The sequence below is a fragment of the Mycotypha africana genome (genome assembly GCF_025528875.1).
Source record: "Mycotypha africana strain NRRL 2978 chromosome Unknown BDF20scaffold_1, whole genome shotgun sequence".
NCBI lineage: Eukaryota > Fungi > Mucoromycota > Mucoromycetes > Mucorales > Mycotyphaceae > Mycotypha > Mycotypha africana.
Genome location: NW_026515725.1, coordinates 1179994 through 1200846, shown reverse-complemented (window position 1 = coordinate 1200846; position 20853 = coordinate 1179994). Strand labels below are relative to the sequence as shown.

The window sequence follows — 20853 nt, the reverse complement described above, 5'->3', positions numbered from 1 at the left end:
ATCTCCAACATAAAAGTACTATTTATAACTGATATTTTTGATTCTCGCATAATGCTAAGTTGTATTTATTTCTAATAAACCTACTCAAAGATTGCAAAAAAGATCGATAAAACTAAGAAGGACAACCTGTTACGTTTTTTGACGTGTCAGAAGAGCACTGTATAAAAGACAGTTCCTTCTCGATTAATCAGGCAGAGTAAAAATGTTATCTTTTGGGAACATTGTACGCAGAGAAACCTTAGTTCTCAGTTAGCTATTTTGAGATGAGCTTACTTTAAGTTTGATTTACTTGTTGAAATAGTCAACTATTCTTAAATATTTATAATTTCATTTTGATCCTCTTTTTTGCTGCGCTTATTATTTGCTGATGATTCAAAAGGATACATTTTACCAACATCGACATAAGCAGCAGAACCATTGTCGTCATCACTCACGTCTGATATTTGATTAGAAGACATCATTTTAGAAGCTATTCCAAGGGAGTCATTTTCCAAACTGCCATGTCTACTGGTATCTTGTTGAGAAGAATTGAATATAGATGATGAAGTTTTACTACTACTATTTGATGGTATTGAATGATTTTTGCTATTTTCTGATACAGAATCCTAGTATTATAATTCGAATGGAGATATGAGTACTGGTAGCTCTGTTGACGAATTGCTTGAATATCTTTTTTTTAACGTCATACTTCCATAACCTGTGAGAACTCCTTTGTTTTTCTGCTTATGAAAGATGAGAAATTTGAAAAAAGCCGGCCTGCCTGTTGTGTCGTTTGTTCCAATAAGGGCGATAGTTGTGGTGGTTGTTGCTGCTGACCTGATGCAGATGAATGTATACTTCCTTGACTATTACTCTTATTTAAAGATGATCCTGGCGCACTATTGGTAGTTTTATCGTTCTCTAGGTCTTGCTGTGCTGACAGTCCTGCCGCTGAGGATGTAGAAGAGTCTGTGGACTTTTTTCTCTGTGCATTACTATTCTTTTGTTGCTCTTCAATCACACCTCGTTCAAATTCACTCCAGATCGCATTCAGTTTTGATCGACCGCTAGACATGGCCTTCGAAAAGGTGTTCTTGAGAGGGACAAAATTTTGCTTGAGTTGCAAATCTCGGAAACGACTACAAATTTCAATTTGAGTATACTGATATCAAATATTTTTCCCTCGTATCAGTAACTTACTTTGCCAAGGTATTTTGTATATCAGTCATAGATAGATGTCCCCTTCCAGGATGTCTAACAATTGCAGTCAATTATTAGCCCATAGATCTCCACCTTTGATATGCCTTTGATAAAGCCATACTAACCCTGGTTCCACAATTTCATATATTTCATGATCTGTGTGCTGATTCCATTCTTTGAAGTTGTCTGTTTCAAACCAGCGTACCAACCACTTCATACCGTAATCCCGCAAGTAATTGTGCTCTACAAAAAGAGTAAATGTGCTTAGCATATAGAAATAATTAAAATATCGAATCTAACAAATACCTTCGTTTTCGTCGGGAATGACCTCTTCTGTTGTGCTATTATTCCCTCCTGTTTCCTTGATACTATCCAATAAATTATATGCCTGAGCATGTTTGATGCTTGATAACAACGATAACATATATTCCTCAAATCTAGCTCTCAAATAATCATCCGAGCCGAGGTATGTATTCTGTAATGGACGACTAGGGTCTGATACGTATCAGTTGGTAAAACGCATCTTAGAGCTCTATTATGCTTTCACGACATGCGAAGAACATGACTAACCATTCTGATTCCATGTGTCGTGTACCACCTTCATTATATTTTCCATCCAGCGCCTATCTGCAATAGTCGGGCTCACCAGATTGATTAGTTGTTGATTATAGAACTCTAACGTGCCATTCTCTACATTGACCAACACATCAATCTTTGTATCGCTTTTATGATGGAAGAAAATTTGATTGGTTGTGCCAACGACATACGATTTGGTCTGTTCAGACGAAAGCATATCAATTTGCTGTAGTGGTAAGTAAGGCTGAAAAAATGATCCCTAAAGTGTCAGGCGAAACTTTGTTTAACTATTTTCATTCTTCGCGACAATGGGCACAACAAGCTTATCACCTTTTCGAATATATTTAATGGTAGACCCATATATCTTATCAGACTTTCTTTACTACCATCCACAAGTATCTTTGCTTCTATTTTCTCAGAATTCTTGCTGTAACTGCTCAGTTCTGGAGAACCTGAATCCTGTAGGTTTCTCAGCAACCCAGGAATCAGCGATATTAAAGAATATTGAAAGGTGCATAGTCTTTCTACAGGATATCCGTAGAACAATAACTATTAAGATCTCCTAAAGTTAGAATATGTAATGTTATTTCTCAGAGAAACATTCACACCCTACTCTTTTTTCTAGCAGTAATAGTTTCAGCAGCATTAATGTTTTTGTTTTAAACTTCGCGATTAGTTCGCGTAATGATGTGCCTGCAAGTGCAAATTAGCAAATATTAATATACTTAACGAAAAGTTGCTCATTTTTTTGTCTTTGTAACCCTTACCCATATACAATGTCGAATCATCAATGGGTCCATAAAATGTACTATTTAAATTATTATACAAATTCTATTGTTGGAAAAAAACAAAAAGACAGTTTTGTTAGCAATAGAATAAATGTCTGCCGAGCTAATCCCCTCTACATCATTTCTATATACTGAACCACACTTCTATGTTTTTTTACAGTACATAGAGCATATCGAGTTTTGTAAAATTCCTTTGATTGAACCATCCTGCTGTAATAACTGCTAGTTTTTGCCGTAAAGGTCCAAAAATAGGCTACATGTAAGAAGCCAAAGTCAGTTAGAACAAATGCTCATGTCTATTTAATTCTTGTCAACCGTTAGAAGCTTTACCTGTTTGGCTAGAACGACTACTGCTTTTTGTACAATTGATCTCGTAATGTCTGGCGTTTTTACTTCCAAATCGCTAGCAGGAATCTGCCGATTGCACGATATACCGAATAATGTAGTTTCTGCTACTGACCAACCAGGAACAGGTGGTAAGTGAAAATAAGCAAAATCTTCGTCTTTCTGATGGGCTCCATCTAATAATGGTAATTTACGATCGTTATAGTTGAGTTAATGGGGCTATAATAACACTCTTTTGGCAACAAATACATTGTTTTACCTGGCAAAGCAAGGAACGGTAAGAAACTCCACTCTTCAGGTAATTCCAACTTTTCCAAGGTCTTTTGTGGCTGATCTTCGCTATGATGTTCATGCTGAGGTAATGGTGGTATACAGAACTCAACAATAGGGCCAAACGCATGGTGAAATCCTACTACTAAAACAGCCGCAATTTGTTGGTTTTCCTGTTGATTTAAAGTGGTAATATGCCGTTCGGCATCGTTTGTAACGTTCTCCGTCATTTTGTTCTTTTGTTGGTTATAAATGCCGAAAGCCATTGACAGTATAGGGCTGTGCTTTTGTATACCGTTAATATATATTGTTCGTGCTTTTCTACAATCTGTAATGGAAGTGATATTTATGCAATTTCTGTTAAGAAGAGCAACACTGAGCTGGTTTTCCTAAACCAGTAAATGTATATTTTTTAATGCAGAGCAAAGGCCCGCATTAAGTGGGGTTGCATATTTTTGGAGTTTAACTCCCAAAATTGCAACAGCTTTTGTACTTGAAGATATCGTTAAAATTAATTCCAACCCAAAGGAAGCTTCGTTGCAAACTGAAGCGTGGGCAGTCAGAGAAGCTGTCTAAATGCGTGCTTTTAGGCTAACAGAGGCTCACGTGCATTAGAATATCATAAATGCTCTGGTTTGTGGAGTAACAACAGATATTACAAACGCGGATCATAGCAGTTTTCATGTTTTTGTTGAGTATCTGCTGAGAAGATGAAATGCTGCTCCGATTTTCAGATAGATCTGTTATTTTGAAGTAATGGACTAACTCGAATGTTCATAGCTTCTTCTCAGCGCAATAAATGAATTCGCTCTTTTCGTGAACGTATGCATGTCAATGATGGCGACTGCGGCTGTGAGGCGAGAATAAAACAGTTTGAAATGCATAGAAGCTTTGCAAAAGTGAACATTATTTGCTTTGTTAACTAAAGTCAAGCAAAAAAAAAGGGAATTACTTCGCTAAACAATGTAGAGCTCCTTGTATCTCATGAAGATGCTGTTTGAACTGTATAGGATGTTTTGATACCTTCTCAGGAAAAAAGAGAGAAATGAAAAAAATGAAAATTAATCATATTCGTGAAAGCAATAATTCCTTTACATGCAGTTTCAATGCGCATTTTTAACAATTTAGAAATCGCACATTATCGTTCCTTTGTTGACCTAAAAATTCGAAATTAAATTCATATTGATGACCTTAGCTAGGAATATATTGGACTCTATTGTTATTACACTGGAGCAACTATTAGCGTAATCCATGAAGTGATGTTAAGATCGCATGGCATAGTGAACTGCACAACTTCTTTTTTTGCCAGCAAACAACAATAAAATCCTAATAAGGAAGACTGTGTATCCCCACAACCCATAGTAGATTCTTTCCTTCCCTCCTTAAGCCTCTTGCTCTTATTTTCTTTGAATTCAGTTTGTTTTTTTCAAAAAAAAAAAAAAAGATACTCTTTGTCTTACAGAAATAGAAGCTGCTGCTTTGCATCTGTTATGAACGTCTGAAAGATTATTGAAACTATATAAATAGAATGTCAGCTACCAATTTCTTTAACCTTTTTCTCTTGCTTCTTCTCTTTGCTCGTTCTTTATTGTACGTCTTTCTACTTATATCTCATCATTAACATTTTGTCCCTGAAAACAGAAGCTATGGATTCCTGGAAACTAGCCTTGATTGGCTTAGGCGTATTCTTTGTCTTGAGTGTCAATATTATCGTCGTTTATTTCTTATGTTATTATAGAAAAAAAAGAAGATCATCCACCACAGCTATTGAAGCGGATATCCAGACGTCAAAAGCCCACTCCAATAACCAACATACAAATATTTCAATTACTACACCGCTGGATGAAAATATAGACTTGGAAAAACAGACTGCACCTAAGAGAAGAAGTAAGAAACCGCAACAGAAAAAAGTCAAAAACAACTCTGCTAACAAGATCGAGACCACACAAGAACAGCAAGCGAGCAGTCCTGCTACCTCTGCACCCAACACACCTACGCCTTCCATGAAAATACAGTATCAAAAAGAACTGTATGGAGGCTCTCAACAACAACAACATTTACAACATAACCAAATACTTTTGCAGCATCATCATGGAAATTATCATCAGTTGTCTACCAGTCTATCACCGCCAAGAGCCAGTAGTAAGCCTACTATTACAACAGCAAACAAAACACAAGCGATGGTGTCATCTGCTTCCTCGGTTATTAATTCGCCATTACAAAAATTACGCGTTTTTTCCTTATCTCCAGACAATACAAATATACCCGAAACAATTGTTGTAGCTTCGCCTAACCATAATACAAACAATGAAAAAGGATTAGTAGAAGAGGATTATAGCGTTACAGACCGACAGAATTCCTATAATGATGATCGTCAAAGTCGAGCATTAAGCAGTACAAGTCCACATCGACTAGATCAATTCATCGCTAATAATGCCGCCTCACCACCTCCAAATCTTTTGATACCAGACGATGTGCTAGAGGCACTGGATTGGAGAGGACCCACGCCTCCATGGACACAATATACAACGCCTCAACCGCATTTGTCTACAGCATCTCGCCATCAATAAAAATGTTTCTCCGATATTTGGGTTTAATTAACTCAAGCGTAGAAACCTTTCAAAATTCTAATCCTTCCGTCTTATGTATAATAGAAACAATAGATAACGATGTTCCTTTTAACCCTGATTCTTATAAAAAGCGCTAAAACTAAACTCCAAATCAGTATTTATTTTACGTTTTTAAATAAGCTGTAATAAGAATGCCTCACATAGGCGAGGGCATAACAAATAACTTTATCAGGAGAACCGATTCGAACAGTCCTCAAAGCATTGAGAGTAGCTTTTCTTTAATTATAGCTTCAAGTTATTTCTTCAGCTTCTATAGATAATAACTAATATAAATTCTGATAATGTAGGGTATCATGGACAAGTTATGCTTGAACTCCGGCGTATGTCCCACTTAGGATCGGAATATGACCGTAAACATGTCTTCCAGATCCAATGCAGAGATTGTGCTGAAGTTTTGACAAACCGTGGCATGAATGTACTTACCTGAACAGTTTGCCAGATTATTCATTCGCATGTCAATTACTTTTCGCTTTTGTAACATGATTTGTGACTTAGGCTGTGCTACTTTCGGATAGATCAGTTCAATTATACTCTACGGATCTTAAACCACATACGTAAGATAACACAAACCTCAATCTTTGTAACAATACACAATACAATTTTACGGCATGAACGCTTTTGACAAAACCTATTTATTATATTATTCTTTTTACAAATAGCGTTGGTTTCGTTTACGGTGATTATAATGCAGCGTCTTGTTTATGTCGTGTAAGAGACACTGCTTGTCTGAACTGGTAATTCAATGCAGTAAGAAGCTGGTTGTGTGTTGTTGACATTTAATCTAGACTAACATTTTCACTCCAGTGGAAATGTCGTTGGCTACCATGTGAATTTACCATGCAAAAATTGCTTATCGCAAACCAACAACGGCCATTATTGGATGTTTCGCAGCGACAGTATCACAAGCGCGAATATTTACGTCGTGTGCAAGTATAACTTTTCTGTATTATTTTAAAAGTAATATCCGTACTAAACAGAATTTTGCTTATAGTAGGGCCAAAAAAGCACGAGATACCATTACCTTGGGGCTGCATTACTGATCCTGGCAATTATTCCGGCAATTCCACTTATTATACAGATTGCGACGGCATTCATTCTATTCTCTATGATGAAACAACTGCAGCTGCATTATCGTGTCAACTTTCCGTTAATTTTGACCCTTCCGTTCCTATAGTGATCCTCAAGCCGGTCTTTAGAGTTATATCTGCTCAATACACTGCACAAGAAGAGACTAATACCGACCCTGATAGCAACAGAAACGTTTTCATGATTACTGGTAATCAAATTGACTACTTAAAAATATGTAGATAATGTATATAAACTATTGTACAGTGTATTCAATAAATTTCTATGCATGACCAATATGTACAACTGCAATTACACAGACTAGTTAGGATTATATTTACAGAACTTATCACTAAAGATATTAATGGTGAAGAAAGAAAATCAAGGCATACGATATATTGTGAAATATTTACAAAGGCTCCCAATACGTAGCTGTGGGCGGTTTTTTTCTTCCTAAGGCCATTAATAACTGACGTTCTAACTCTTCATAATGTTCCCATACGCCTCGTTCAGCATTGTTAAACAGATAACCTCGTCGTAGGATTTCAATACAACGAAGGGCATAATCTCTCGATTTTTCTATTTCTTCCTTTGACAAGAACTGATGTACATTGGATGCAACCAGTTGCTCGTCTGTCATACCCAAACAACTGTTGCGCATTAGAAAGTCCCAAGCAGAGAGTAATGTAGGACGCGATATTGCACAGCATTCTAATATATTGCATCGGTAGTCTAACAGCCGTACAATGGTAACAGCATATTTAAAACAAACTTTTTGGGCGCGGAGTGCATGAATGGATAGCACAGCATTGGGATCAAATTCTTCTTCACTATCGTGCTCTTCATCAGAACTATCACTGAAAAAATGTTTGCTGCTACTCTTTGTCGAAGTAGCAGTATTATCTGATGATTTTGTTCCTTTTCTCCGCTTCTTCGATCTTAATTGATTTAACTTTTGTTGTTGTTCTCTTTGAAGTCGTATCTCATCACCAATCAACAATGATATACTACTTGCAGTCTCATCAGCGCTCTTGCCGACATTATCACTTGACGGAAACGATGATGAAACTCGATTGATCACCGGTAAAAACGGTTCATGCACAGCTAATAAGGATTGATAATACCGTTCAGCAATAGCTACCGACACAATGTCGCATCTTCCATCTTCTTTCAGCCTCGTAGCAAATTCTAAATCACTAATCCCATCTTCGAAAATTGATGGGGACAACTGATAATCCAGGGGTAAACGATGATACAGATATGTCAAATCCTCTTCTGTCTTTATCAAAAAAGAGAGAGGGATCCTATCATCTTCACCCCATCGTACACGGTTAAAAAAGGGGCATACGATAGCGGAAAGTCGACCCAAAAAGTATTCCATCAATAAAGCACGTATAGTTTGCTTGTTTTCGTCAGGTAAAGGAATAGGGCTGTAAGAGTTTAGATAGAGATGTCGGTACGTGTGAACATTTTCTTGTTGCCGTGCACCAATAGTGGGAGCGGACTTAACAGGAACCCCACGTTGATTGTTGATAAACTGAATAAATTGAATAATGTCTTGAAGGCCGGCATGAAGGCGCTTGAAGGTTTCATATTCGCCAATGTATTTGTTGGTGGCGGTTTTTTTCAGAACCTTTTTGAACTTGAGATCGGTACCAGCTTTAAAATAAGGTTCAAAATTAGCTAAGATAGTGTTAGAAGTAGTCTGGAGGGTATGATCAGTAGTACAATGCTGATAATTGCTATCCTTTGGGGATGAGTCTGTAGTTGATATTTCGGCAGGCGGAACTTTATAGCCAAAATTTGTTGTATTCGGATCGCAATGTCCAAATAAATATGAGCCTCTTGAGGCCGTAGCAGATTGACCTTATATTTTGCCATGAATATATATGATATAAATGTTTCTAACGAAGGCTCATCGAAACGAAGAGCAATCATATGCCGCACTCTGTTAAAGAGATACTCGCCCAAAGACATTTGTTGATGGTAAGGGACAAGATTTCGAACGTGCTTACAATGCATAGTCAAAACAGCTGCAGCAATCGAACAAGGAACCAGCGAAGAATTAATTTCGTTGGACTGTTTGTTGCGTATAAATAGATCGTAAAAGGTCTTTTGGTGGCAGATGACACGGTTGAAGAATTGACACGTAAAGTAAGCATTTACAAGCCGGGAAACAATATCAGGTATTTCCGCGACGATGGGAGGTGCGGTAACATTGATAATGGTGTTGGAAACAGCAGTGTTACGTATGTCTGAGGTTGTGGTCGCTGCTATAGTAGGCGGGGAGTAATTACTACTAGTTAAGGGTAGACTTGCTGTTGGTGGTAAAAGGGAAGTTATATTGCCAGTCCCAAACGATAAAGTCGATGAAGAAGCTGCATTTACAGTGGTTGTAGTTGCTAATTGCCGCATTTTTTGCTGCTCTTTTTCGTCTAAATCCTTTATACATGATAAAATCGCTTTGAAATTGCCTTTACGGAGACTACTGGGCAATACACGGCGATGTAAATAACCACCACTTGCTGACAAAGAGCCTAATGTAGGTTGTCGAATGAGCGGTGTAGTGAGTTTCGCAGTTGAAGAAATGCCGAGTGCTTCCAGATGCTTTGATAAATTGGCATAGTTTAGAATGTCGGTGGTTATGCTGATAGTACCATCTTTCCTCAATTTTATTTGCCAATTGCTGCTGAATGCTGATGATGATTCTACTACTCCAGCCTTCGGGGATGAAGTAGCCGCTGATGGTTGCACTGTGGTTGTTTTTCTAGTAGGTACCAACGCTGATGAAGGTGCAGAGAGATCACTTGATATATTACGGCTCTTTTCGTGGGGTGATCGAATATTGAGGAATTTATCAGCAATTGACGGCATACTGTTTGACATTATGCACGTATTGTTTTTTTCATTTTGTCCTACCAAAGGAATTTTCAATAGATGCAGTTCTCTTTCCATATTTCTCAATATATCATCGAGTACTTCAACATGATGTTGTAACTCTTGACTACGTGCTGAATCGGAGCGATCTATTCGTGGTGGTGTTACTGACTTTAAGTAGAAGCATTGGATTCCAAGACGCATGCATCTTTGTGGATCGTTAATGATTGAAATGGTCAAATCAAAATTATGAAATGCCGAATTTGTATAATTGCTCTGTTACCTCTCGCAAGGCTGACCCGCAGAGCATTTTTTCTTTCTTTCTCGACAGCCTGTTTTTGTTAAATAAGGTTAGAGAGGCTGTGAGCATAATGCAATGTGCGAACTCTTACCTTCGCAGGGAGTTATCTTTCCCTTACGCTCCATCACCATGATGATATGTATTTTGTAAAATAGAGTAGAGGAACTTTAGAATGGATATTTCACAAACTTTTCGCCCTTATGGACACTAAGCGAATCAGATTAATTTTAGTAAATAGTTCATAAATTTGAGGCAAATCAACTTTATCTTTCCAAAATATTGTTTCTAAAAAATGCTGAAAGTGATCTGAATATAAATTTCTATTTGTCTAACAAATTTTAAACTAAAATTGTATTTCGGAAGATCTGATAAGAAAATGTTGGATGATAGTGCAAAGTTTGTAATAAAATAGAAAATTAGCAAAAATTGAAAAGAATATACGCAAATACCTGCAAGTGCAATGAAAGAAAGTTGCTGATACGAGGTAGAAATGTCTTAAAGGGAGCTATAGATTCAAGCACGATTTGCTTCATCATATTACTTCTGTGCAGAAGTGAGCAAACCAACCTTTTCCTTTTTAAATGCCGACAGGATGACGTGTAAAATCACAGTCTAACACACTCTTTTTTCAATTCCCCGTTTCCGACCAACAGCAAAAGAAAAATCTTTTTGCGTTATTTGAGTTTTCTGGAGGTAGAAGGGAAAAAGTGTGTACAGCAGTGACGACAATTATCTGAACAAAAAGAGACAAGTTTAAAAAATGCCATATTCTTCTTCACGTTATTCTGACGAGGAACAACAAAAGCCAGTGACCAAAAAACCTACGATTAAACTAAAACTCAAATTAAACCCATACCCTTCGGCATCTGTTTCTTCGACTTCTAGTCGCTCAGCAGCAGTAGCAGCAGCATCAACATCCACAGCTGAGGAAGAAAGGAAAACTAAAAAAAGACATAAAAAGAAACATAAGAACAGCAAACACCATAAACGACCAAGATTGGAAGATCACCAGCATTTGGTTGATAATGAAGATGACCCAAACGGAGGCGACGATGAAGATTATGCAGACAGTTTCTCATTTGACCGTAGCAGTCGGTTTTCGACCATGTCAAGAAGCAATCATAGCTTTAGCAGTGGAAATAGAAAAGCTTCTCAGCATAAGCAAAAGCAATCAGGGAAAACCTCCATAACTGTAGAAGCGGATTCCTTCTCAGACGTTGAATCAGTCGACGATAGCTTTATTGACGATGACAATGATAATGATCGCTATTATGAGCTCCAAACAACTGAAACAGATAACTATTATCATCCTACCGATACCAAACGATCATCAACAATAATATCGAAAGCATCACGTAAAAACAGTTTCGTTTCTACTTCTTCGGTTACAACTGCGGAACGCATTGTTGAACAAAAAAAACCTCTTGGCAGACCTCCTAAAAGTCAGCATCAGCAACGGCGTTCGTCTTCTTTAAAAGGAAATGGTACAACAGAAAAGCCAAAAAAAAGAGGTCGACCGACAAACAAAGCTAAGGCTGCAGCTCAGGCTGCAATGTCTCATATGGCTGCCAAATCCAATAATGTAGATGGACCACAAAGAAAAGACGTAAAAGCTATCTTGTTAAAGCTATTGGATAACATACAAAAACGAGATGCTTATGGCTTCTTCTTGGAGCCTGTCGACCCTAAATACGTTCCAGATTACTTGAAAATTATCAAACATCCAATGGACTTTTCTACCATGCGTAAGAAAATTGAAAATGGAGAATATGGTGATTCCGTAGATGGATTTCGTCTTGATTTCAAGTTGATTATAACGAATGCAAAGACTTACAATGCTGTAGACACTATTTATTGGAAGAGTGCAGATAAAATTTACGATGTTGGGTTAAGATTGATTGATCGTGCTGATAAGCAAATTGAAGAAGATAGGCTTCATGCAGAACTTATTGCTGCTCAACAAGAAGCGGAAGCACAACAACCATTTACTAGCTCATCACCTGTATCTACACCTTCCAACTTTTCAACCCTGGATGATACGTCTTTTATGTTGGGTGGCATAGCAGCTTCAGATAATAGAAAGCTATCCATTTCTTTTAGCGGCCGTAAAGATTCTTTAAATAATAGAGATGAAGATGTAGATATCATGAGTATTGATTCTACGATACCCACTTTACGCAAACAAAGCAGACAAGGTTCTGAAATTAGAGAGTCGAGTGTAGACCTGTCGAATTCACGCGCTATGACACCGATACAATCTCTTTCGGGAGGTATTGGTGGAGCTTCGATACCTTACAAAAAGAAAAAGAAGAAAGCTGCAGATGCAGGCGTTATTTACGGACCAGATGGATCGGTGCATACAGTTGGAGGAGGTAAGCCGAAAGCGAAATTTACTATCTACAGCTATTAGTAAACTAATATTTCTTAATTATCATTAGTACCTGATCCTGCTACGCTGGTACCTCTAGAGAACCCTTTCCATGACCTGCCCGAAATGACTTACCCAAATCCTGCTGCCTTGCCTTCCGCATTTTTCTTAAACAAGCATTCTGCAGATGAATTCCATTTAAACAAACATTTTGTCCGTCCTGCACAGTTCAGTGACTATGGGCCCTTTACTACCCTTGGAACACAACCACCTGGAGCTTTTTATACAGCCTTGGATGCTTCCTACATTTATCCTATTTTTGGTGATGATCGCGGAGAAGCCTATTTGAAAAGTTTGTGGGATTTTCTGTCTAGTGAAGAGGACGATGAAGAGGAGGTTAAGCATGATAAGAATGAAGCGTCAAACGCACAAACAGTCAATAACTTGAAAGAGATAATTGAAGAAAAATCAAATTATTTAACACGTGGTGCTTGGAAGGTTGTCCAACAAACGCTAGAAAGAAAGAATGATTACGTTGAACAGAACAAAAAGTTATCAGATAAAGAGAATCAGAGCTTTGATGCAATCAAAACCGAATTCGGCCTTGTGGAAGCAGCGAACATCGTAGATAAAATACAAGCCAAGATAGTAGCCCCAGCTATAAATAACGCTGCTGAATCGGCTACTGCGATAGTTCCTCCCCATGTACCTACAGCACTACCTGTAGGCTCTGCAGAAGCTGCTACCACTGCTGTTACAGCTGACACTGTGAATTCTATTTAATCACATTAGCTAATATATATATCATTAAGTATCACGAAATAAATGTAAGAAATTTACATAAAAGCAGAACTTCGTCGTTTCGTACTGATAGTTGATAAAACAGGAGCTGCGAGTGGCGGAATTTAGTTTGGCCGAGAGTTTTTTTTTGCATGTACTGTTTTCACTGATCTGGCAGGTCAATGTTCATGTATGATTTTTGTCTAAATTATCTTAGTGGAATAGTACGCACATACTAATTAAGTACCATGGCTCAACAGCATCAGCAAGAAGTAAAAAAGGTATTAATGCTCCTCTTCTGCACTTATTATGGCTGTTTTACTGAACATCAGCCATTTGAATACTTTGTTTATTGACAGCCTAGATATCGTTTCCAAAGCGAGATTCAACAAATGATGTTTGTCTTTGGCGAAGTATCCGATCCGTTACAAGAATCGACACTGCTAGTTGAGGATATTGTACGCTCACAAGTGATAGAAATTGTAAGTACTCAACAGTATTGAATACAGCATTATAGAGAAACTATTACTTCTAGTTGATTTGTTCATTTAAAAACACATGCACGTAATGTTTTATAAACAACAGATCATTCAAGCTGCTGCTCAAGCTAATCGGCGGAACTCTCGCTACCTAAGTGCCGAGGATCTTATCTTCCTTATGCGGCATGATCGTGCGAAAGTAAATCGTTTACGTTCGTTTCTTAGTTGGAAGGACGTACGAAAAAATGCTAAAGATGCCTCTGGTGATCAAGTAGAAGACGTAGTGGAGGAGACGAATACGGGTAAAATTCACCGTAGTATCATCAAATTACCATGGGAACTTGTAAACCAATTTACAGATGTAATTGTCAAGACGATAAACAGTAGTGGAGGGACAGCTGGTACTACTACCATAGATGAAGAGTCCGAGGATGAGGATGAAATAGAAGCATACAATGATTCAATTCAGCGTTTAAAAGAAGCGGACGAAGTTACGAGAGCCATGACACGCGAAGAGTATGTACACTACTCAGAGTGTCGCCAAGCTTCTTTCACTTATCGCAAAAGCAAACGGTTTCGGGATTGGTCCAATATGAGTGCGTATGTTGAGGTGAAACCTAACGATGATATAGTGGATAGTTTAGGGTTTTTGACGTATGAGATGGTCTCAAAATTGACAACTACAGCGATTAAGATCAAGAGAGATTTAATGGTGGCAGAAGGAAAGAAAGAAGAAGAGCAGCATGTAGGATTAGGGGCTAGTACAAGTTCACAGAAAAAGAGAAAACGAGATGAGATGGAGGAGAATATTACCTCGACGACAACCCCCGCACCGGCAATTACAGTAACTTCTGATGGTGATGCTGGAACGTCCGCACAATTATCAACCCAAACATCCACGGTCTCATCCTCGTCATCATCAACTGAGCTAAATCGAGAAATAGTCGATAGTTATGAAGATAATCTGGATTCCCCACAGTCACCGCAGTTGGATAATAGAGGTCTTTTTGCATTACCGCCTACTGAACAAACACCGTTATCAGCTGAACATATCTTGGAAGCATTTAGGAGACTCCAGCAAGTTCCTCAACCAGCCAAGAACTTTAGAGGTGGTCTGGTTAGAACACGTATATCACTGATTTAGCCCTCTGCACCATTTGTGTTCATTTTTTCTAAGGAATAAATTACCCTTAACATTATTTATTTTAAGAATTTAAACTTTTTGATATACATGTAACAGTATGGTAGATTTAAAAATGTGATATTGAACTACATCAACATTCGAGATCCTATAGGGAATCAATTAAAATATTATGTTAATGAGAGAGACGAAGAGATAAACGGTGGCGTAAATAAGCGTTATATGAGCAGGGAAGCGATGTAATCGTGTTCTAATGGTGAAAGGAAATATCTAAACTTGTATTGTGTATCTTAAAGTTGGACAAAGAACATGCAGACGTGCTGAATTAGAAAGGGATATATATATGTATATGTATATGTATAGAGATAAAATGTAGAAACTTTCTATTGCGAAGATATCAGATTCTTTTAAAATCTAATGTATTACCAATTTTAAGACGCTCTTATATTCTTTATCAATACGTTAACTGGCAGTCACCGAAAACACCACGTTGAGAAGCAAATTGCAAAGCGGCTCGATAATGATACCAAATACCTCCACAGACAAAGATATGCCATAACTGATGAGAATGGCCAAAATGATCAAATTTTCCGGGCCATACACTTTCAGGAAATTGTTTAGCGTAGAATGAAACACCAACAATGTAACAAAGACAGGACTTGAACACAGGGGCAAGCCAATAAAATGTCACCCAAGCACCACGTATTATTGAGAGATGAACAATGATGATGGCCCCTGAGCAAGCTAAAGCGACGAAAAAGCCAATACGTAACCAACGCAATTCATGGCGATCAAACCATGACTGAAAAGGCATAGAGATGCCAAGAATAGCAAGACCTAATGTAGCGGTCATATATATTTGACGTACACGATCATCACAATAGAAGCCATAATATTCACAAAGAGCAATACTTGCGCAAATAAGTACGGAAATACCGACGTAGTCAAGGCACGCGACACGTTGATACGTTTTGAGATTGTTGATGCCGTTTAAGGTATGCCACACAGTGGAGCACATGAGGCATTTGCACGCTGCCAAGAAAAAAACACAAAAGACAAGACGGTCTTGAATAGGAATACTTGTCAACACATCAGAGAAGAATAGAGAGTAAATGCCAATAGAAAAAAGTGTCAAAAAACCCAAGAGATGAGACCAGATATTGCCACTTTCGTTGTGAACATAAAAAAGTGAATACCAACAATCAGCAGCAGAGTCTAAAAACCGATAACCTGTGCGGATATACTAATAATGCCGAAATATAAAAAAAAGGTGTTAGTACAACATTACACATCCCACATTTATACACACATAGACAGATGTAAACAGTACCTGATTGCTTTGCCAGGGTTCGGGTAATTCATCATACATCAAGAGACGTTTCGAACCATGCTGCATAGCATATTTTAATTTATCAATATGTTCGTTAGCAACACCTGCCACTTGACTGATTTTGCCCTCAACACATTCGCGCATCTTATCGGCCACGCTAAGGGCGTCTGAGATCTTTTTGTCTAATTCTTCCATTTTTAACATGAATGCATCAATGGTATTATCAATCATCTCACCATTATTTTTAAAGGCTGACTCGTCCAACTCATGATATCTTTTAGACAGTTCAATCAAGTCGTTGACAAGATCAGGCGGTGTTATGAACTTGAAGCTGTTCTGTTGCTGTTGCTGTAGTTGGTCTGCCGGCAGTTTTACATCCAATTCTTGGAGGACCTTACGCCTCGCCTCTAAAGTTTTTTGCCGGCGTTCTTCCCATTTGATATTTAGGTGCTCTAATAGAAGATGGGCTTTCTTGATTTTTTCGGCTTTGTAATTTTGAAAGCGTTCACTTTTGACGTATCGATTTTCAAATTGAGAAAATCGATATCTAAACTTTTTCATGAGAGGTTCAAGTGTATCACGGAAGAAATCGTCCAGATCAACATTTTCATCGAAGCGAAGTACAGATTTTGGTTGTATCGTCAATAAGTTTTCCATTGCGTCGTTAAATCGAATATGGTGGAAAAGGCAGATTGATAGGTATAATGAGTTGTCGCTTGTTTGGTAATAAATATATGTATATTATATGTAAGTATATTGGGAGAGCCGTTACTGGGACTTTTCGACTGAGTTGGCGTTAAGGAAGTATAATCTGATAACGTCTATTTTCGTCTATTGTAAGAAATCAGCTGTCTGTTGCTGTTAATAATTGTGTACACAAAGAAGTCAGACAAATGTTTAAGAGGGAAGGGAAGGGAAGTAGAAATTGAGAATGTAGAAAATTGTCAAAAAAAAAAATAACGAAACCAGTCGAATTAAAATAGAGAGCACTTGTATTTTTTAGATTATACTCAGATTTCAAAGAAGTCCTTCCCAAATGATTGTCAGTAGCGTTTTTGGTTTCGATAAAAGACGGGCCGAAAAGCACGATCCATCTTTTGACGTACATCTGTAAGTGCACTTTCAGTGGCAGTCAGACAATAAGAGTTCATTGCATACATAATTATTACCGAATCTTGTGGTTATTCCCCTTTTTTTTCTTTTTGTTTTAATAAAAATTTTTCTGATTGGGCGGATCTACTGTTTTCTGTCCCCATTGTTTGAGCTCTAAAATTACTTTATTCAGGTTTTATGTGTCGAAAAACAATAGAAAAGTTACGTAAGATAGAAATGGAAATAGATAAGGCAACTTTCGTGTTTTTCCAATTGATTTGCACGTCATTGTTTAATTTTGCGTAATAAACTTGTACGTAGCCATTTGCCCAGAAAGAACATTGTATCAATAAGAAAAATTGACATCAGTTGTACCTCCTGAAGTTTATCAGTGATACAATAAATGCATTAGGCACCCCAACAAGGAAAGTTCATGCCTTATGTGGGTAAACTACCAAATTCCAGAAGTTGGTAGTCAAGGATACGGGAATGTAACACTATGTCTTTATGACATTGATTCAATAACTCTCTTATAAAGAATTGCAGCAGTAAGGCGAGATTCATTACTTCAGAATAACTTGTCTGAGATAGAAAAGTTAAGACTTAACAACTATAATGATACTTAAACAAATGCAATCAGAGAAACATATAAAGTGTTTTTTTGAAAAATATCCTGATATACGCTATATAGAATAGAATAATTTTAGCAATAATACTAATCAAGTCATCGATGTAAACGATAAAAACTGAAAACATTGACTACAATCTGATATATCGAATTATAGATAGATCATGTCGAACGTGAAGAAGGATATACATGGAAGAAGCTGGTAGTAAAAAACCTCAAGGCATATAGACACAAATTCATAACTATGTCCGTCGACAGAGTGTAATTAAAATCTCATGCATTAGACATATATCTTTCAAAAGTGCCTGAACTCTCAAAGATCAAAATCTATATACTAAAGAGGTATCGTTCGACTTTAAAATAACCATCAACATTGCCAAAAAATGGACTTAGTGTTCTGTAAAAATTGTAGAAGACGCTTGTACAACGCGTCGAACGTTTCAATCTCGAATCGAGTCTTTTCGACTCTCGAATATAAACTGACTTGAATGATGGGCTTTTGAATACACTATATTTTATTTTTTGAGTGAAAGACGGCTGAATTTAGTTTTATAAGGACAAAGTTCGAATCAAACAGCATCCTATTGATTCAAATCGCTGTTGCTGAAATTAATGGAAAATAGGATGAAAAGAACTAATTTTAGGTCTTTCCTCGTCAGCGTTTGATGTTTTCAGATCATCTTTAAAAGATTTATGACATGTGTGAAACCGTCAAACCTGATCCTATGGCATTCGTGACAAGTTCCGGATTGCACAAAGTGTCCTTTATCAAGTACTATTAGTGAAGAACATAGTGTTATAGAAACGAACAGAACTTACCAGACGGTGTCTAAGAACTTATCAAGCAGATTTAGAGGCGAAGCAAAATTTTAAGTTATACTTTATGTGTTGTTTGTGTTTAAATCAATTACAGTGGTCAGCCTACTTTTATATAGAAACACTGGAAGGCATTCTTCTGTCGAGCACAAGAATAGTTTTAGATGAACTAGCTCAACTTGTTGTATATTATACCCTATAATAGTAGGGTTCAGGTCACATCTCATATAGAACATGTCATTATGTATAATGCTTAATAATAGCACCTGTATAGTTGCTGTATATGTCTTTTTTTTTTACTGTCTATAGCCTCATATCATTAAGGCCTTCTTACCGGCTCAGAATTTAAGGGAAAAGTATTGTAAATGCGAACATTCCATTTCCGTTGAGCGCTTCCCTCTTTGATTTTCAGTGTATAATAAAAGGATCAAAGAGACTCAATGACACTTTAGCTACCATTGCTGGGCTGTAAGATGTCAACAGTGCTGATTTCTCAACTGTCAGTGATCCAACGGTACTACGGCTTTGTCACAACTCCATAATTTACAAGTACTGACCCTAACGCCGGTGTTAATTAGCCATCTAGCAGAAAAAGAAAGGTGGAAAATTTGTTGTTGTTTTGATAGATGATTTTCCTACTATTCAGGTACAAGTAGGCTGTTCAAAGCAAATAAAAAATTCAAGGATTGTTGCAACATCTCCGAAGTTGGTTAAAAAGCAAAGGCTGCAGTTAGCGGTACTAAGGGCGCTTCTCGGGATTTTGTCTTCGACGCGAAGGGCCTTACCAAGCGAATTGTTCCTGGCAAATTGTATTGCTCGATGGAAAGGACAAAATTAGCTGATGAACTTTCAGTTTATAAGATATTGGCGGTTTCATTTTTTCCTTTGATTATTACTTAACCACTCTGATTTATTTTTTGTCATAATTGCTGCCACATGCACAAGTTTGCCGAAAAAGCGCGTATATTTTCAAAAATTGCTTCTGTTTTATCTCTTTCGAGTATAAGAAGTTACAAATGATCCAGCAGGTATCAAACTGTAAAGTCAGGGTGAGGTCATTCAATTTATTTTTTGCCTTAAGAATTAATGTAAGATTGACGTTTTACGAGTGGTTCTAGTAAGCATATGATGTTGTGTTTCTCGAAATTAACTAGTTGAATCTTAGTGAAATAGTCAATCCGCATTTCATCTGAGGTATTTTGGACGTATATAGCGTTATAATGAGTGACTCTTAGGTAGCTGAACCATTATCACATTGATAACAATATTTATTATCACGGCCCTGCTTTGTGAACCAACGAACATTGCTTTAATCAAAGCTTTAATTGCTGTATAAATTTGCAAATGAGTGATATCATAGTAATCTCGGTGTTCTGCTGCTATAAGATCTCCAAGAGTATAAGAACTGTATGCTATACGTCGTCATTATGTCCGCAAGTTTATATTCATGCGCCTTTACATCAGCTGAATGTTTCGCTCTTAATCGCTTTCAAATGCATATCAATGGCCCACTATTTTATTTCTCAAGAGGAACTTGTTTCAAGTGAATAATGAAGTTAGCCTGTACAATCATTTTTAGGTTTTTTTTTTCTTTTTTTTTTTTTTCTTTTTTGTTCCTTTTCTCTGCTTACGATTGAATCAACGTTTATAATGATAAAGAAGACAGATTACTTTAATGGAAAGCATTTTACAGTATCAAAGCTATGATTTATTTGCAGGTAGGTTTCCTTTATCTTGAGTACGTATCTAACCTGTCTGCTTTCTTCTACTTTTCTGCCCTAACCCCACTTATTACTGTCTTCTCCTTTACAAATGTATGTCATTATTGTTTTAGTAGTAAACTTATTTTATTCGATTCCTTAGATTTTTTTTTTTTTCATCCATTACTTATTCAAATAATAAAATACAAATGGCAATTGAATACAATGCAATGGTGGTTATGCTTAGCAAAGATAAAGTTGATCAATTTTATTCGTCGGCATTAAAAAAAATGTTGACAATTTCGGACCATGTCTTCTTCTTTAACTATTGTGAAGCCAAGTCTTTGATCTGTCTGTGGTATTTGACAACTTAAGAGTTAAATAGCACTTAATTAAAAACAGTAAAAAGCTTAACGAGATCAAACTAGTAGGTCTTTATTTTGAATCAAGTTAAGTTCAAAGAGAAGAAAAATATCTACTGCAAAAAT

General features: G+C 37.1%; 8 protein-coding genes across 8 annotated transcripts; 4 read left to right on the top strand and 4 right to left on the bottom strand.

The window, feature by feature from the left end:
* Positions 1–682: 682 nt before the first annotated feature.
* BDF20DRAFT_812059 (transport protein Avl9-domain-containing protein) lies at positions 683–2151 on the bottom strand (the record flags this gene model as incomplete). The annotated part of the gene is made up of 7 exons (XM_053076747.1): positions 683–811; positions 1001–1118; positions 1180–1233; positions 1305–1422; positions 1486–1667; positions 1746–2014; positions 2086–2151. Coding segments are annotated over 7 exons (936 nt in total), but the record flags the coding sequence as incomplete, so codon positions are not given.
* A 546-nt stretch (positions 2152–2697) lies between these two features.
* BDF20DRAFT_812410 (AVL9/DENND6 domain-containing protein) lies at positions 2698–3388 on the bottom strand (the record flags this gene model as incomplete). Its single annotated transcript, XM_053076781.1, has 3 exons — positions 2698–2796; positions 2874–3064; positions 3148–3388. The coding sequence occupies 3 exons, from the start codon at positions 3386–3388 to the stop codon at positions 2698–2700; spliced, it is 531 nt and encodes a 176-aa protein (XP_052940463.1).
* Positions 3389–4804: 1416 nt separating this feature from the next.
* On the top strand, positions 4805–5728 carry BDF20DRAFT_909019 (uncharacterized protein; the record flags this gene model as incomplete). The annotated part of the gene is made up of 1 exon (XM_053083541.1): positions 4805–5728. The coding sequence occupies one exon, from the start codon at positions 4805–4807 to the stop codon at positions 5726–5728; it is 924 nt and encodes a 307-aa protein (XP_052940462.1).
* A 382-nt stretch (positions 5729–6110) lies between these two features.
* Positions 6111–6743, top strand: BDF20DRAFT_811297 (protein FAM72; the record flags this gene model as incomplete). Its single annotated transcript, XM_053076675.1, has 4 exons — positions 6111–6203; positions 6284–6342; positions 6448–6522; positions 6593–6743. 4 exons carry the CDS (start codon positions 6111–6113, stop codon positions 6741–6743), a joined length of 378 nt encoding a protein of 125 aa, XP_052940461.1.
* A 519-nt stretch (positions 6744–7262) lies between these two features.
* On the bottom strand, positions 7263–10162 carry BDF20DRAFT_831265 (uncharacterized protein; the record flags this gene model as incomplete). The annotated part of the gene is made up of 4 exons (XM_053078429.1): positions 7263–8719; positions 8869–9938; positions 10014–10062; positions 10123–10162. The coding sequence occupies 4 exons, from the start codon at positions 10160–10162 to the stop codon at positions 7263–7265; spliced, it is 2616 nt and encodes an 871-aa protein (XP_052940460.1).
* Positions 10163–10680: 518 nt separating this feature from the next.
* BDF20DRAFT_843260 (uncharacterized protein) lies at positions 10681–13251 on the top strand. The gene is made up of 2 exons (XM_053079558.1): positions 10681–12403; positions 12470–13251. The coding sequence occupies exons 1-2, from the start codon at positions 11137–11139 to the stop codon at positions 13180–13182; spliced, it is 1980 nt and encodes a 659-aa protein (XP_052940459.1). The 5' UTR covers positions 10681–11136; the 3' UTR covers positions 13183–13251.
* Positions 13162–14853, top strand: BDF20DRAFT_843256 (transcription initiation factor IID, 18kD subunit-domain-containing protein; the record flags this gene model as incomplete). The annotated part of the gene is made up of 3 exons (XM_053079557.1): positions 13162–13460; positions 13539–13661; positions 13765–14853. Coding segments are annotated over exons 1-3 (1189 nt in total), but the record flags the coding sequence as incomplete, so codon positions are not given.
* A 174-nt stretch (positions 14854–15027) lies between these two features.
* On the bottom strand, positions 15028–16868 carry BDF20DRAFT_29693 (hemolysin-III related-domain-containing protein). The gene is made up of 2 exons (XM_053075135.1): positions 16130–16868; positions 15028–16042 (listed from the first exon to the last, which is right to left on the bottom strand). Exons 1-2 carry the CDS (start codon positions 16784–16786, stop codon positions 15254–15256), a joined length of 1446 nt encoding a protein of 481 aa, XP_052940457.1. The 5' UTR covers positions 16787–16868; the 3' UTR covers positions 15028–15253.
* Positions 16869–20853: the final 3985 nt, after the last annotated feature.